Genomic DNA, 17,001 nt, shown 5'->3' with positions numbered 1-17,001 from the left:
TACCCCCTCTGCTTCCATACTGAGATTCAGGGAAATTTTTGCAAGGGGGGGGGCACAGTTGGGGCTGCTGTTGCAAAGACCACGAAACAAAAGGAAGATTTTGCTGGCTTTCCCCGCTGCTGTCTAGGAATGAACCTGGCAAACGTCTTCTCCAACAGGCCTCTAATCCAGACATTGCATGGCTTTCTGGATTAGAAGCAGTTCTCAAGTGGGAGGGCAAAGCACTCTGTACATGGCCAGAGGCCTTTCTTCCATTCTGATGACGGAATGCACGGAAAACCAGGAAGGATATGGGACCGTGCATCTTTCTGTCTTCCGTCCACACACAGTTGGCTGAGCCTCCAAAACGCCCTGCATTTTCCATAATCTGAGGCCAGGATATTGAGGTCACACATAAATCCAGGGGTTTAAAGCCCCCCTCACCTTCAGGGTCCAAGCGGGAGCCTCCCTGCCCCCCAGCAATGGACAGCCGATGATCCTCCCTCTCCAGGGTGCCCAGAGGGAGGCCCCGGCGATCCAGACCTGCCCTGAGGGACTCTGCCACCCCCTCCTCCCGATTCAGGAGAGGCTTCCTGGAAAAACACATAAAACCGGGAGCCTCATTTGAGATGCTTCCAAGCCGCGGCTCCTGCAATGGGAAGCCAAGCAACACGGGCGGGGAGGGGGGGGAGGCAGCCAAGACCTCAACCTCCTCACTCAGCACACTGTGTAGGAGCCAGACTTTGAGGAGGGGGTCCCCATGGGAGGGTGTGCATGCCCACCTTCCCAGCACAAGTTCAACGGAGCCCCTTCTGGGCAGAGGGGGGGCCCACTGGGGACCTCCATTAAACTCTCCCATCTGTGGGCAGAAATGTGAAGCACCAGGAGCCAAAAAGTCAGTGACACCCCCCCCCCAAAAAAAAAACCCAACCCCCATCCCCTGGCTCTCCACTTGGAGCACCACCCTCGCCTCTTAATCCAAGGAGACGGACGCCTTCAAGGCTGCTCCTTGCTGGGGTCGGCACAAGGCGGTGAACATTGGGGGTGAGACATGGGCCCTGAAACACCCCCCCCCCACTCCACCTCCAGCCCTCCTCCTTGCCCCAAAGAGAGAAGGGTAGGGGGCAGGTTGACCCCCAACCTCTAGAGGCAGGAGCCCATGGATGCCGGAGGAGACGCTGCTGCTAAATTCATCAGGTGAAGGTTGGTGGGCAGGAGACCCTCAGATCCAGGTGAGGTGGGGGTGGGGGTACTTAAGAGGCACCAGGACAGGTGGCCCATTTTAGCTCTTGCTGGCGGGTGAAAACACCATCTTTGGGGGAGCAGTCACTCCTAAAGGCATCTTTTTTAAGCATCTTCCTCTCCCTTTCAAGCAAGATTAGACATCTGCAAGCCCCCCCCCCGCCTTCCCTGGCCCTTGGGCCCCAGAGCCCCTTTCCTTGACCCCGTGAGTCTTGCAGCCAGACCAGTTGAGGTTGGGGGGGTTAAAAGCACCCCCCCTCCGATTCCGGTCTTGTTCAGGGCGTTGGCTGCCAAGTCTGAACCACAGGGATATTTGCTTGAAGGAGGGCGGCTGCCAGCTTCCCCCCCCCCCCGGCTTCCCTCCGCCTGTCCCACCATTCCCCATCCATTGGCCAGACCCCAACTCTCCCCCCCCCCCACTCCGGAGAGCGGTGGGCCGCGTGTTCGCTCACCAGCCCAGGATCTCGTGATATCCTCAAGGGAGCCAACGTTCTCCTCTCTTCCTGCTCAGTGAAATTCCCCGGAATTCCCCAAATACGGATGCAGAAGAAATCCGGGCCCCCACACCTCATCTGCCCCCCCCCTGACCTGCGTTTGGAGGCCCCTCCCCTCCCCAGTTTCCCCTTTAACCAATGTCTGGCTCTCTTTGGGAGAATGGGCCTCTGAGACGGCCCCAGGGAGCGTGGATTGGGGGTGCAGGGAGGGTGGGGGGGGAAAGGACCACGACAGGACAAACGTGTGCTGTTTTTCCAAAAAGTGGTTTATTTGTCGAACGCTTTGCCTCTGGCGCGAGGCCAGGCCATCCCTCCCTCCTGAGGCGTTTGCTACAAGCAGAGAGTTGAGGATGGGTCACCAGGCAGAAATGCAGCAGGGCAGAGCAAGATGCCAACCGGCCTTCGGGACTGGCATGGGCCCCTCTTCTGATGCCTACAAACGCCACCAAGAGCTCTCCAGCAGCCAAGCAAAGAAGGAGCGGCAGAATCCCCCACCCACCCCCAGCTCAGCTGGCTGCGACCGGCCTGCGGTTTCTGTCAAGGAGATAAAGTGCGTGGAAGGAGGGTCTCCAGGGAGACCCTCCTCGATTATAAAGTCCATGGGGAGAGGGGGTTTCTGGCCCTACCCTCGGATTTGGGGAGGGAGCGAGCCAGAGGGAAGGAGAGGGGCAGGGACGGGCTGGGGGGGCTTGGAGCAGGGCAGGATCAGGCCCCAGGGAGGGTTCAGGAGGCCGTCTGGGTGGGAAGCACGATTTCTTCTGCCTCCTCCTCCTCTTCCTCTTGCTGCCTGCGGAAGAGGGAGACGTGCCCCAGGTAGCTACGGTCGAAGCAGTCGTTGCGGGCGGCCCCCTCCGCCTGGGCGCAGCAATTCTGGGGGTCCTTCCAGAAGCGCCTCTGGGAGCTGCAGAAAGCGGTGATGAACTGAGATTTCTGGGGGGGGAAGAAGATGAACTGAGATTTCTGGCGGGGGAAGAAGAAGAGGGGATTGAGGGAGGCCGAACCGAGCTCCTTTACCTCCAGCTCTTTGAAAGCAGCTGCTTCACTTCATCGCTTCCAGCCAAGCTCTGGATCAACCCGCTTGGGGTCAGAAAGACGCACTGGGAAGCCCCCCCCCTCCCTGAGGAGAGAAGATATGTGTCCCCCCTCCCAGATTGGACACTCACCACTCCTTGGGCGCAGAGGATCCGTTCGCTCTCTGGCAGTTTGCAACAGGATTCTGTGATGTTCTGGACTAAAGCCGGGCTGGGCTTCCTGCAGAAAAGGAGGAAAGCCACACTCAGGAAAGGCCGGAGGGGATCCAGGAGGCCTCCAAGCCCTTCCAATCTCCCAAAACAATCTTGGGAGATTAAACCCTCTGCCTTAGCGTTTAGGTGCATTTCACATTGCAGCCACAAGAGGGCGAGGTAGGTTGGGAAATCTGACCTCTCGCATTGAATTGCCTAATTTCTAGGACCCCCATCAAACACAGCAGCACATCAATTCCCCCCCCCCATTTGAAGGGCTCTTTTTGGGGCTCCTGAAAATCTGCCGGCTTCTATTGGTATCCTAACCGGTTGGCATAAATGGCCCCCGAGCACAGCGCCCTTGCTCCATAGGCTGCCTTCCAGAGGGCTTGGACTACCACCCCCATCACTCCCTGCCAGAAGACTCCAGCCCACGTGAAGAGCTTCAGAGAAGAGCCCCCTAAGTGCCCAGACTCCCAAGGGGAGAGGGATCCTCTTCCTGGCAGCTCCAACCCAACCGGCCAATATTTTTGTTTTCACAGATTAACAGAGTTGGAAGGGACCTTGTAGGTCATCTAGTCCAACCCACTCCCCTGCTTAGGATGTGGGAGAGAGAGCTACTCACTGCTTGCCCTGGCTTGACGCTTGGCTGCAAATGGAGTCCAGGGTGGCGGTGGAGACGTTGGACAGGTCCAGCGATGCCCCCTCGCCCTCGTAGTTGGGGAAGGGCGCTTGGCTGGCGAAGCAGCTCAGGCGGGCCTCGCGGGTGTCCCCACGGCAGCAGTGGAAGGGACGGGTCTTGAAGGAATACTCCTGCTTGCAAAAGTGGTCCAGGGATTTTTCCCACTGGAAGAGGGGGGGGGGGCAGGGGGAGAGAAGCGAGGAGAAGGGATTAGCCACCTGGGGAGGGGAGGCTCCCCCCCCCCCCCCCGTGCGAAGGACCAGGAAGGATCTGCGTTCAAAGACTCCGAGGACAAAAGGCTAAACAAGAAGCTAAAACAGGGTGAGCAATTATGTCTCCCGTACGACGTGTGGATTTCAACTCCCAGAATTCCCGAGCCAGCCATGCTGGCTCGGGAATTCTGGGAGTTGAAGTCCACAGGTGGGGTAAAGTGTCATATTCGCCCACCTTGGGCTCAAAGTTTTCCAGGCAAGTTTCCCCACGAAACAATCGGTTTCACAGCCCAGGTAAACAAGCAAACCCTTTGTGGCCTTTTTTACACCTTCTGCAGAAGGGTGTAAACTCAGCACCACAGACCCAGCCCAAAAGGGGCTGCAACTCTTGACCTCCCCCCATCCGCAGAGGCCCCTTTCAGTTCTGCCTTCCAGGTGGGACTTCGGGATGGATGTGGGGCTCCCTCCGAGATGGGAGGGGGGCGGGCAGAGCAGGAGGAGTGGGGGGGCCACCCAAATTATTCAGTGGAGAAGGGATGGGTGACTCCTGAATGTCTCAATAAACTTTGTCAAGAGCAAAGTTTTCCAGTTGCTTCACACACCTGGGCAGGAGCGTCGGGGGGGACGGGGGACCCTGGTTGAACGGAGGCCCTTGCAGAGCATGGCTGGAGGGACACAAATGCACAAATGCAACCGGGGGGGGGGGCGCAGGGGTAACACTCACCTCGTTGGAGGCGCAGGGCAGCCTCTGGTCCTCGGACAGCTGGCAGCAGCGGGCGAACTGGAGTTCCAGCTGGTTCAGGGCCTCCCCCTGGCGCGAGAGGTGGCTGAAGCTGGTCTGGGGCAGGTTCCAAGGGCCGTAACTGGCCTTCCTCCGCCCCGCGGCGCAAAGGGCCCCCAGGTTGCTGAGGGTGGGGCGGCCTGGCGGGAAGTCTTCCAGCTTGTAGAAGGGGGGCCTCCGGCTGCAGCCCACCTCCGTGCATGGGGGTCGTCTCCCTCTGGGCCCCAGGGGCACCCACTGGGGCTCCCCGTGGATCAGAATGGGCAGCTCTTGCCCTAAAGAAGGAGGGAGAGGGGGGGGAGGTTATAAAAGGGGCACCCCAAAGCCCTCTCTTACTCTGGCCGGCTTCAGACTACCAGCACCTCCCGAAGAAGCTCCTTGCTGGCTGCACCCCAGAAGGTTCCTCTCGTTCCCAGATCAAATTTTCTCTTTGCTTTTTTCCCCTCTTCAGTTGGTTCCTTTCCAGGGGGGGGGCTCTCAAGGGCTGCCCTTTCAGCCCCTCCTGTTGTGGGGGCACCAAGTTCCCCTGCAGAATGAGGCCCTTGGGGAGCCTTGAGGGGCTTAGCTTAATCCCAACAATGCATCTCTCTCTCTCTCTCTCTCTCTCTCCCTCCCTCCCTCCCTCCCTCCCTCCCTCCCTCCCTCCCTCCATCCATCCATCCATCCATCCATCCATCCATCCATCCATCCATCCATCTATCTATCTATCTATCTATCTATCTATCTATCTATCTCTGTCTCTCTCTGTCTCTCTCCCTATCTATCTGTCTGTCTGTCTGTCTGTCTGTCTCTGTCTCTCTGTCTTTGTCTCTGTATCTCTGCCTGTGAGACTCGTCCGTATGGGTTTGGGTCTGGCTGTCATCTAAGCCCTCCCTGCCCCTCCTCACCAGCCTCACCGTTGTCCAAATTCTCCTGAATCTTCTGGAACAGGAACTCCCGTGAGATCTCATCAGTAAGAACGTCGTGTTGGGAGATCTCGACCGGGAACTGGCCTGGTGGGGGCTGATCATCTCCATTGGCTGGGGAGAGGAGGAGGAGGAAGAGGTGGTTAACCATGGATTGGGCTCATGGTTTCCCAGTTAACTCACACCCGGCTGAGCCAAGCGTTGACCAACCACATTGGGGTCCAACCAAACAGATCACCTGGCTGCAGTTTCGTTCATTCCCTTTTTGTGGAAGTGGGGCTTTCAGGCCGGACAGCTGAAGACAGGCCCCTCCCCCAGGAGAACGGGAGCAGCCCCCTCCCCAGTGCTGAGTGAGGGATGATGGGAGGTGTGGAGAGGTCAGGGAGATGGGGAAGCCTTACAGGCTCCTTGGCCTGACCTGCCCTCCCCCCCAACTGTCTCCTCCCTTCAGCCCCCAGATTCCCACCCCCACCCCAAAATGCAAAGAGGTTCAGGCGGAAGTAAACTGGCTCGGCTACGAAGCCTGAAGCTGCACCTGGAGGATTACTCATGATGAGGTTTCTAAGGAATGACACAACATCTCACCCCTCAATCCTCACAATCGCCAGAGCTCAACGGTTACTGGCCTCTTGGCAGAGCTTGGCCCTGTTTTGGGGTGTGGGAGGCTCCAGCAGCCCAAGGGGGGGGGGCTGTTTTCCTGGCTCCCCTTCCCCAGAATGGGTGTCTTTGGCTTCCTTTCTCCATCGCTGAGCTGGAGGCACCAGGAGGAAGGGCCAGGCTGGTGCCATCTGCTCCTTCCCTCCCTCTGCGGGGGCTCTTCAAAGAGCAGGGCTGGCATTCTGGGGGGGTGGGGGGTGTCACTTGACTGTCCCAGAGCCTCGCTCTCCTCCATCCATCCAGGTTGCCCTTTCTAGCCCCACTTCCTCAGCACAAGGGCAGCCCCACCAGCTGCCTTACCCTGAAAGGCGCCCCTGTCCCTGGATCCTCCCTTTGGAGGATGGAGGGGCCCCTGAGCCCCACTGGCAAACTCTGTGGGTCCCTCCTTCCCTTGAGCCCCAGGAAGGGACCACTGCAGCTGCCACCCCATGCCCACTGCTGCCACTTCTCCACCCCTTTAGCCAGTCCAGCGGAAGCCTCTCCTCCTTCGCTGGAAAAACTTTCAGACAATTAGGCTCCATAAACAACACAAAAGGGACTTTCCCCTCTCTCCCCCCCCCCGGGGGGGATGGGATACCAGCCAGCAAGCAGGGAATGAAGCAAACCTCAGGGTTTCAGAGGGGGGGTGGAGGGTTGGGTTGGAACCGCTCTCGCTCTCCCGGCCCCACAACAGCCCCCTGGTGGCCTGGGACCCGCCCGTAGTGGAGCCAGCTGTTTTCAGGTCGCCCAAGCGGGGCGGGGAGGCGACCCCCGAGGGGCGCCTTTCGCCCGGACCCTCCCTCCGGCCAGCGGCGGCAGAAAGCGGGCTGCCTTGAGGGGTGGGTGGGCTGCCCGGCCAGAAGCCCCCTCCCCGGGCTAAGCAAGGAGCCGCAAGGCAGCGCCGGGGGAGTTCAGGGCAGCCCCCTCCTCTCCGCCCCCCGAGGGCTCCGCAGGGGGCGAGTCCCGGCCGGCCCTCCCTCCTCCTCCTCCTTCCCCTCCCGGCCTCCTGAGCGGGACCTACCTGGCGGCGGCGCCTGGGTGGCCGAGAGCGGCCAGGCGGCCAGGCAGCAGCAGAGGCAGAGCCAGACGGCGGGCATGGCGGACATCGCGGCGGGACTTCTGGCTTGCTCGCTCGGGGATCGGTTGCTGGTGCCGCCGCGGCTCCGGCCCTTTTATGCCCGGGCGCTGGGCGGAGACGCCGCCTCCGCGGAGGGCAGGACCCGCCAGCCGCCTCCCCGCCTCCCGCCGGACGGGACGGGCCTCGCAGCAGCCTCTTTGGGGAGGGGGAGTCCGCGCCCCGCCCTCCCGCTGCGCCCCCCCCCCCCGACTTTGCTTACAGGGCAAGAAAAAAGGAGAACTTGGCCCGGGGTTGGTTGCGACATCGCGGGGCGCGATTGCTTAATCCGGGACGGGGCGGGGGAGGCAGCAGATTCACCCAGCAAAGCTGGGCTCCGGCTGGTGGATGGAGACCCCTCCCCATTTCTCTCTCCTCCTTGCCTCGGGGGGTGGGAGCTCTTGGGGGCCCCTAGAAGCCCCCGCCGTAGCTCCACCACCCCAAAAAGCCCCCCCTAGTTCCGAGCACGCGGCGTGGGGGTCTGGGAAAGCGTCGTGGGCGTCGGGGGGAGCGATCCCCAAGTAGATTTCCGCGATCCGGCGCCAGGTTGAGCATCGGGTTGCCGGCGGGGGGGGCAGGAATTGCTGCGGAGCCAGATAAGAGCCCGAAGCCCAGGAGGAGGGGCCGGGTGGGGAGGGGGTCTTTGGCAGCCTCGAAGCAGGCCGGGAGAGCTACCCCTGGCCCGGACTCCCCCCCCGGGGGTCTCCTGTTGGGGCTTCCTTTGAGGGCGCAACCCCCAAATTGTCCTGCTTGGAAGAGATCTGCTTCTGCCTCTCACGGCAGCCGCCTCTGGGGATCTATTAGATCGCCAACCGAGACCTGTTTTCGACCAGATTAACAGTAACCCAGAGTTGGTTGGGCTGCAGGTGTTCCCTAAATTGTGGGAATAAGCCCACCGACTCTGGCTAAGGGTGCAGGGAATGGGGTGCAGAATCTGATGGGCGATGTAGTCCGGCTTTCCTTTTCTATAATAATAGATGAGCGGAAATCTCTTAGGAGGGGCAATTTTAGGGAGCTGAGGCAGGTGCTGAGTGACACCTTCTGTCTTTTGGGGGCCAGTCGGGGGGTGGGGGGGCTTCAGTCCGTGCCACATCAATGAAGCGGTTGACGTGATGGGCCGGGGTCTTGAGGCCGTTATGGACTGGATGAGGGTTAACAAGCTTGTGCTCAACCCAGAAAAGACCGAGTGGCTGTTGTGTTTCCCTCCCAAAAATTTGGCAAACATTCCAACACTCAGGCTGGGGGGTCAAATTTTACACCCCTCAGAGAGGGTTCGCAACTTGGGAGTCCTCCTGGATCCACAGCTGTCATTCGACCACCATTTAACGGCTGTGACCAGGGGGGCATTCGCCCAGGTACGCCTGGTGCGCCAGTTGCGACCCTACCTGGACCGGGAGGCCCTCACAACAGTCACTCGGGCCCTTGTGATCTCTAGGCTGGAATACTGCAATGTGCTCTACATGGGGCTGCCCTTGAGGAGCATCCGGCGACTTCGGCTAGTGCAGAACGCAGCCGCGCGAGTGATTGCGGGTGCACCCCGATTCACCCGCATAACACCTATCCTCCGCGAGCTGCGCTGGCTACCTGTCGATCTCCGGATGCGCTTCAAGGTGCTATTAATCACCCATAAAGCCCTACATGGCAGTGGATCTGGATACTTGAGAGACCGCCTTCTGCCAATTACCTCCCTACGACCTATAAGATCCCATAGATTAGGCCTCCTCCGCATTCCATCGGCCAGCCAGTGTCGGCTGGCAACTACAAGGAGGAGGGCCTCCTCAGCAGTAGCCCCGACCCTTTGGAACGAGCTCCCCGTGGAGATTCATACCCTCTCCACCGTCCAGGCCTTCCGCATAGCCTTGAAGAACTGGCTCGCCCGTCAGGCCTGGGGATAAGAATTGCTACCCCGCCCGAATGATGAATGAATGTTGCTTACTATTTTTATTATATGTTGTTGTCTTAATGTTGTATTCCCCTCTCCCTGGTTTTCTGTGAGCCGCCCTGAGTCCCCTCAGGGAAAAGGGCGGCCTACAAATGCTAATAAACCACTAAACCACTAAACCACTCTCTCCTGGGGAGGACCTGGAGAAATCTGTGGTGTTTCCTTGGCAACATTTTTAAAACTGGTGTGAACATTTTTAAAACTGGCGTGCCAGGCTGAAGAATTCGGGGGGGGGGGGAGTGGGGTCCTGGCCTCTCCAGATGTTGTAGTTTTGAAATGCTGTCAGCTGAAACCGCAGCCACATGCTCAACCGGGTGGGTTTTATCCTCCCCCCCCCATGAACCCTGACCCCCCTCCCCAACTGATAGGCCTCTGCCGGAGACCATGCGCCACCTGTGTGGGCAAAGGGAGACGCATGACCGCAAAGTCAGGAGGGCCGGACTCAGCAGATCCAAAGCCACCTCTGGGGAACCCCCACCCCCCCGGGGACCCCAAGTGCTGAAGGCTTTTGCATAGGGAGGGGCCCTCTGGCTACCTCAACCAGCCCCCGAAACTCCCCGGCCATCTTGACAGACCAAAGTGGTTTCAGGGATTAGGGAGAAGACTGACAGCAATCAGAAATGACGTAGTTTTGCAAGTTCTAGTCACGTATTTGGGTGATTTGTAATACTGGAGCAACTTAAAAACAAACAAACAGCAGCTCTTCACTGTGGGAAAGTATCCGGCTCTGGACTTTCTCTCCAAGGTGAAGAGGGTGCTAATTTTGGAAAGAGGTACCTGGAAGTCAGGCTGAGGCATAGCTCAGGAAACAAAGAGGTGGTTTTGCCACTTCAGAGTGTTGCAATGTTCCCACTATATTTAAAATTGGATTTCTGAGCACGGATTTCTTATTTCCTTCCTTTTGGCACTCATGGTTTGGTTTTATACAAGAGGCTTGGTTTGGAGGTGAACTGGACCCTTTCCACTGAAGACCCCAGCAGGAGACAGGCAACCGTCTCCGGGATGTCCAAAAAAGAAGGTTTAAGGCTTGAGGTTTATTCGATTTATATGCCGCCCTTCTCCCAAGGACTCAGGGCGGCGTACAACATTAAAAGAAACACATAACTACAAAAGTTAAAAAGAAATTAAATAGGATATCCCCAAACCCAATTAAAATTAACGACACATTTTTAAAAAAGAATTCAAATTAAAATTAACAATAATCAATACTTTGATTTGTTTTGTTCAGGCCAGAAGTCAAAAATTGGGGGGGGGGGGAAATAAATTGGTGGAAAAGCGGCTTGAAAGTAATTAACAGCCCCATTTCCCCCCTTCTGCTGCCGATGACGCGGAGGAGAGCCTTCTCTGTGGCAGCTCCGACCCTATGGAACGAACTCCCCGTGGAGATTCGAACCCTCACCACCCTCCAGACCTTCCGCATAGCCCTTAAAACCTGGCTGTCCCGACAGGCCTGGGGCTAAAGACCCTGCCCGAATAGTATGAATGTTGTGCTTTTAATGATGTATTGTCTTATATGTAACTTGGTTTGTCCTCCCCTCCCCCTGAACTGTGAGCCGCCCTGAATCCCCCCCAGGGAAAAGGGTGGCATACAAATAAAGTATCTTATCTTATCTTATCTTATCTTATGACTACAGAAGGGAGATTAAAATCAGCATGTCGGGGAAAAGAAATGCTCCCCTTTGTGAATTGTTTAAGAGGAATCCTGCAGGTCATCAGGGAATCCACTTTTTGAGCAGAGCCTCAGTGTCTCTTGCATGGAGGCCAGTGGTCACTCGGGGGTAGAAAAATGGATTCTAGACATGCTCAGAGGTTAAAACTTTCAAAGCCTTCCTCCATACAAACTCAGCAGCCCTGATTCTGCAGACTTCGCCTTCATCCCCAGGATCCTGATGGTGATGCCTGGCCCAACAGAGCGTTCCTTCGGACTACAACTCCCATCCCCCTCTTCCATGGTCCTGGAAGAGCCAGGCTGCCCGCGAATTCAGCAGTCAGCAAGTCTCAAGAAAGACCCTCGCAGAAAGACAGGTCGGAGGGAGGCCAGCTGACGTGAAGGCCCTCCCTCCCTTAAAATATTAAAAAGTTAAATCTTTAAATTAAAAACACTTTCTTTCGTAACTTTTTTATTTTTCCATCCTCTTCCTTCATTTTACTTTGCTGGTCTCCTGTCACCGATACTATTTTTTTGTGGGGGAAACCTTAAGTTTTTAAAACTCCTTATTGTTTGGTTCCCTTTGCAATTTCCCTCTCTTGTCCCCTGAATTGTCATGCCAGCCGTTGCAAGTCAACATTCCCGGTTTCCCTTCGGGAGTTGTGGGCTAGGAAGCCCCAGGGCCAGAGGGGGTGGCCAGGCATGCTCTCTGGGTGCAGCTGACCCGTGGCTGGAGGAGAGCTGGGGTGGCTGAGCATTAAACCGCAGGAGCTGCCCATCACCCGCTTTGGAGAGCCCGCTGGTCCCCTTTCCTTTTGCTTCGTCTGGCCTGGGGACACAGATGAGCCCAAGCCACAGAACCGGCTGCCTCCTGGCAGGGAAGCCCACTCTCTCTCGGCCAAGCCATGGGATTCAGGAAGACCCTCCCCATTTTGCTACGTGACACAGAGAATCCCCAGGTGGGACTGGGGTTTGCAAGAGGCCCTTAAAAACCAGCATTCCCAAAGCCTTCCGTCCACAAGACGGTTCCTCTTTATCCCCAGAGAGAAACGACCGACTAAAGTTGCCTTCCTTGGAAGGCCTCGCCTGAAACCCTCTGGTGAACTGACCGGCCAGCCGGAGGGGAGGGAAGAGGCGCTCCTTGGCCTCTTGGCCCTGGGCAAGCCGCAGCTCCAGTGGCTGTGAGTCAAAAGGGCAGTTCAGGGTGGCCTTTTTCCAGGCCGAGGCCCCACCGCAGGAGGCTCCTTCACGGTCAGCCTGGAAACTCAACAGAGCCCCCAACCCTCCCTAAGTGGCACCGGGGGGGGGGGGCGCTCCAAAGGGCCAGGGCTGCCTCGATGCCATCTGCCCACAGAGATGCCAGCAGGCCTCCCCCCACCCCCCCTCTGGACCTTCCTGGACTCACGCAAGGGACACCGAGGCCGTGGGGCAGAGCAGCTGTCCTCCGCGTCCCCAGGGAAGATGGGTGTCCCTTATGGGTCAAGGTGGCCTCAGCTGACCTGGGCTGCCAGGAAAGCCCCCGGGGCACCGCAGGCTTCTGCCAGCGCAGATCCCAGCCCTCCGGAGGAGGGTTGGCCAAAGTTTTATTGGGGAAATTGAGGCCACCTGCTCCTCACCCTGGGTGTCAAAGGAACGTGGGGCCCGAGGGCTGGAGCAGCCCTGCCTCCTGTCCCAGGGAACCGGAGAAGGCTCCAGATAGGAGCAGCTCAGCCCCTCCGTGCCAGGATGAGTAACGGCGGGAAGGAACAAAGGCGCCATTGTCCCTCAGTGAGCTTGGGATGTGCAGCAGAGGCCAAAACTGACGGCACGGCCCATGCTCCCCCCACCCCTTGTCCTCTCCCCCCCCCACCTGTAGAATTCAGCCAGGAAAGTTCCTGGGGAAAGAAGGGCTGGCCTGAAGGAGAAAGGCCTGCTGTGAAAGGGGAGAGAGAGAAGAAAGAAAGAGGGGAAAAAAGAAAGAAAGAAAGAAAGAAAGAAAGAAAGAAAGAAAGAAAGAAAGAGATAAAGAAAGGAAGGAGGAACAAAGAAATAAAGAAAAAGAAAGAAGAAAAAGAAAGGAAGGAGGAACAAATAAAGAAAGAAAGAAAAGAAGGATGGAAGGAAGAAAGAAAGAAAGAAGGAAGAAAAAGAAAGGAAGGAGAAGAAAGAGAAAGAAAGAAAGAAGAAAAAGAAAGGAAGGAGGAACAAAGAAAGAAAGAAAGGAAAGAAAGAAGGAAGAAAAAGAAAGGAAGGAGGAACAAATAAAGAAAGAAAGAAAGAAAGAAAGAAAGAAAAGAAGGAAGGAAGGCAGGCAGGCTTTCTCAGAGAAGTGGAATTTTCAAGGGTCTAGTCCTCCTTGTTTTTTTGAGCAGAGAGCCACTTGGGGGGAGAGCAGGTGGGTGCGTGGGTGTCGATTGTGCAAGGGGGCCCAGACAGATGCCCCCCCCCACCAGGGAGGGTTGCAACAGGGCCTCCCACTCACTCTTGGCCCGCATGAGTCCTTGGGCTCCCTGGAAAACAGTTATGAAAGGCCAACGTGGCCCAGAATCGTCACCTCCTTGAGAAACAAGTGGCCACTTATGACAATGACATCCCCCCCCCCCACTATCCAGAAGGGCCCCCACCGCTCTGCAAAGCCAGGAGACGGGGGGGGGGAAACCGGGTCAGAGGAAGAGGGCAGCAGGTGAGGGCTTTGGCCCCCTGCCCACCGCCTCCCCCCATGGCTTTGGAGGCCTGGGGCAGCCCCTCTCCCAAAGGCTGGCGGGGGGCTGGCAGGGAGGCTTCCTGGCACAAAGCCTCCAAAGGAGAAGCAGGCGATGCCAGGCGAGGCCTCCGTGGGCGAAGAAGAGCCGCCTGCAGATCCGTGCACACCCCCGATTCCACCGCCACAGAAGCCGGCTCCTGAGCATGGGCAGAGCGCCGTGCTTACCGCAGGTGCCCCCCCTATACCTAGGACTAAGAGCAACAACCCCCCCCCAAAAATAAAGGAAGCGAATTAAAGCCGCATGGATTGAAGAGGGTTTATTACCAGCTGCAGGTGAAAAGTGCTCTGTCCCACTGAGGGTCAGGGGGAGCCCTGAGGGAGGGGCTGCAAATGCCCCCCCACCCCAAGCACTCCCCCCACCCCCCCACCCCCTGCAGCGGCTGCCGCTCTCAGCTCAGGCCTGGGGGCTGTTTGGAGCCTCCGAAGAGAAGAGCCACGCCTGGTCCAAGCACTCCTGAGTCAGCGCTGACCAACGGAGCCACCTTTGTGGGGAGGGGGGGGAAATGGACTGTTTTTGGGAGCCGTCACCAAGGCGGGGGAGGCCTGTCAGGCCGGGACGTCCTGTCCCGGAAAGACTTCCCTGTACAGGGAGGTAGACTGCCTTGGAACATGGAGGTTCGGTTTCACAGAGATGGGAGGAATCTTCCGGAGGAGGGGAGGTCAAAGGGTCCCTCCCCAGCCACTCTCTCTCTCTCCTTTGCAGAGTTTCAAGCGAGGGGGGGGCAGCTCCTGAGTCAGGTGGGGGAAGGACCCCCCCCCCAGAGCTTCCTCCGTGTCACTCCTTGGGCATCTGGGGGGGGGGTCAGCCCTTATCGGCAGGAGGGAGGGAGGGGGGGGCCGGCCAGGGGATCCAGATCTAACTGGTAAGCTGACCTTCAGTGGCCAGGAAAGGTTCGTGCAGCCCCCTCCCCCAAATACAGCCACGCAGGGCTCCGGGAAAGGGCGGGGAAGCGGGTGCGACACCTTCCCAGAACCTCCGGAGGGGGGCAGGTGACTCAGCCCAGGTGACGCTCCAGGAAGCTGCCCACCGAGGGAGGGGTGGCATCTGCAGAGCAGTCAGCAAGGAGGGAGAGATCCTCAGCCTTCTCAGCCTTCACGCTCCTCGGTGAGGACTAGGCCCTTGAACGAAGCCTGGAGGTCTCCTCCTGGGTGCGTCAAGCCGCGCCAGCCCTGCGGGGACCCTGCCTTTGGCTCAGAAGAGCTCCTCCGCGTTCCTCGCCCGCGTCTCCTGGAGCTCCCGCAGCCGGCGCTGCACCTCCTGCAGATCTCTCTCGCCGTGGCGGTGGTTGTCCCGGCTGCGGACATTCACGGTGCGGTGGGTCATTTCCTTCCGGCCGACCACTGCAGGGGGGAGAAGCCGCCCGTCACCTCCGAAGCAGCCTGGCCACCCAGCAGCTCCCGAAGCACGAACCCCTTGGCCCTGGGCTCCAATTGCCCTTCCGCCTGCCTGCCTGCTCACAAAAACGCTGAGGGCCAGAAACCTGACGAGTCCAGTTCTGTATTTTTCCCAGCTACATCCCAAAAATCCCCCTGCGGAGCCGAGCAGAAGCGGTTTGAGTGACCGCAAGAAGGAGATCTCCCGCAACCTCCGGGCGGTTGCCTGGTGGATCCTTCGGCCCAGCAACATGGGACACCTGGTCCTCTCCGAGGTTCTGGTGGCCCACCTTCTCCTCGGACCCCCAATCCCCACCCGCCTCCCAGGCCCCCTCACTCCGGGCAATGCCAACTCACCGAACTGGAAGTTGTACTGGGCCAACTGGGCTCTCCGGATTTTGCGGTTAAGGGTCACCCCCGAATCGGCATCCAGGTCTGCCTGGAATCCGGCCTGGTGAAAGAGCCGGTGGACCTGCCCGGAGGAGAGTCCAGCAAGGCCAGTTCAGCCACCGCCCCCCCCCCCCCCCCCGGCTGCACTGGGAGTCAGGGAGGGGGGAGGCTGTGGGGACGCCCGCTCCCCAATTATAGGGGGTTCTCTCAGCGTTTGCCGTGGATTTGCTCGCTTGCCAAATGGGGGGTGCAATTTCCCCATCCCCTCCGTCCACCCTAGTTGATTCTGAGGCCCCCATTTCAGCCTTTCTCCCCCCCCCAATTCCCTCCCCCCCCTGGCCAGGCCATTGGGGAGGGGGCTCGGCTCTCACCTCTCCAGCGTACTCCTCTGCATCTGGGCCCACCGGAATCACCATGATTTGGGAGGGGGAGAGCCAGAAGGGCCTGGGGGAGGGGAGCAGAGCAGACAGCTCAGACACCCCCTCCAGCCAAGCCCACCCTGGAGACCCCCAAACCCCCCACCGCTCCCCCTGGGCCGCTCTCCCTCCTAACTGGAAGCAGGGTTCAATTCCTGCCCCCTTGGGGGAAAACCCCTTTTGTGGCTCTTGAGCCCCCCTCCGTCTCCCCCCCCCACTCAGTGGCCCCCGACTCACTCACCACTTGCCCCCGTAATTCTCGGCCAAGACAGCCATCATCCTCTCCACGGAGCCGAGCACTGCCCGGTGGATCATGACCGGCCTCTCGGGGGTCCCACCGTCCCTGCTGTAGGGGAGACAGAGGGGGGGGGGCTGGGACTCTCGTGCCACCCCCGGGGGGCCTCCACCCACCACCTTTTGGGGGTGCCCAGCCAGACTGAAGAGGGGTACACTGTTCTGCAGGCCCTCGTCTTTTAATCAGAGGGAAAAAAAAGGGGGGGGTCTCTCACCGTGCAGGCTTGAAGGGAATCACACACACACACACACAATGCTTTGAAGCAGCCCTTTGCCTTCACAAGGACTAGGAAGTTGGAACACGCAAAGGTCCCGTTTCTATTCAAGAGCAGCTGGAGGGGAGATGGGCCTGCAGAGGGCTGGCATTGAGCCCAATTCTGGCCTTCTCTGCTGCCCCCCCCCCCACCTTTTTGGGCTGAGGGGAGGGGGGGGGGCTTTGACAGAACTTTATTCTGCATCGGAGGGCCGAGAAAGGCTCTGCAATTCAGCCGAATGTTTTTTTTAAATGACCAACTGGAAGAGCTTTGGGGGGGGGCTTCTGGCTGTGGCACCGGAGCCCGGCTGATGCCAGCCACCCACCCCCCCTTCACCCTCCGTCTCTGCCTCTCCTCCCCCCCCCCCCGGATTCCTGCTTGGCGGTTCCTCTTCCCCTTGCAAGGGGGGGGACGACAGAAGGGCCTCAGCTGGGGGAAGGGAAAAGGGGAACTGGGGGCTCAGCCCCCCCCCCCTCTGACGGAAGCGCCCCTCCCACCTGCGTCCGTGAGTCCCCGCAGGCGTCACGCAGGGCTTCTGCGGTCACGGCTGAGCTGACACGCTTAGATCATGCTTGTTGTTGTTGTTGTTTTTAAAGAAAAGGAGAAGGACCCACAGATGGGACCAAAAGGCCGTTTTGGGGATTCACGTCATTGCAACCTGATTTTTCTCTT

The 17,001-nt window shown here is 58.8% G+C and overlaps 2 protein-coding genes across 3 annotated transcripts; both read right to left on the bottom strand.

Moving 5' to 3' along the window:
- Positions 1-1,960: 1,960 nt before the first annotated feature.
- On the bottom strand, positions 1,961-7,371 carry ECM1 (extracellular matrix protein 1). 2 transcript variants are annotated; one of them, XM_032234174.1, is made up of 6 exons: positions 7,176-7,371; positions 5,510-5,632; positions 4,557-4,888; positions 3,564-3,784; positions 2,879-2,966; positions 1,961-2,675 (listed from the first exon to the last, which is right to left on the bottom strand). In XM_032234174.1, exons 1-6 carry the CDS (start codon positions 7,258-7,260, stop codon positions 2,439-2,441), a joined length of 1,086 nt encoding a protein of 361 aa, XP_032090065.1. In that variant the 5' UTR covers positions 7,261-7,371; the 3' UTR covers positions 1,961-2,438. The 2 variants fall into 2 exon arrangements, with proteins under 2 accessions (XP_032090065.1, XP_032090066.1); XM_032234175.1 differs by having other exon boundaries at positions 1,961-2,645; positions 7,176-7,367.
- A 6,472-nt stretch (positions 7,372-13,843) lies between these two features.
- LOC116520294 (threonine--tRNA ligase 1, cytoplasmic-like) lies at positions 13,844-16,696 on the bottom strand. The gene is made up of 4 exons (XM_032234462.1): positions 16,023-16,696; positions 15,737-15,809; positions 15,333-15,447; positions 13,844-14,942 (listed from the first exon to the last, which is right to left on the bottom strand). Exons 1-4 carry the CDS (start codon positions 16,094-16,096, stop codon positions 14,794-14,796), a joined length of 411 nt encoding a protein of 136 aa, XP_032090353.1. The 5' UTR covers positions 16,097-16,696; the 3' UTR covers positions 13,844-14,793.
- Positions 16,697-17,001: the final 305 nt, after the last annotated feature.

The sequence above is a fragment of the Thamnophis elegans genome, chromosome 17 (genome assembly GCF_009769535.1).
Source record: "Thamnophis elegans isolate rThaEle1 chromosome 17, rThaEle1.pri, whole genome shotgun sequence".
NCBI lineage: Eukaryota > Metazoa > Chordata > Lepidosauria > Squamata > Colubridae > Thamnophis > Thamnophis elegans.
The sequence above is the reverse complement of the archived record's forward strand: the minus strand, read 5'-3'. Positions and strand labels throughout refer to the sequence as shown.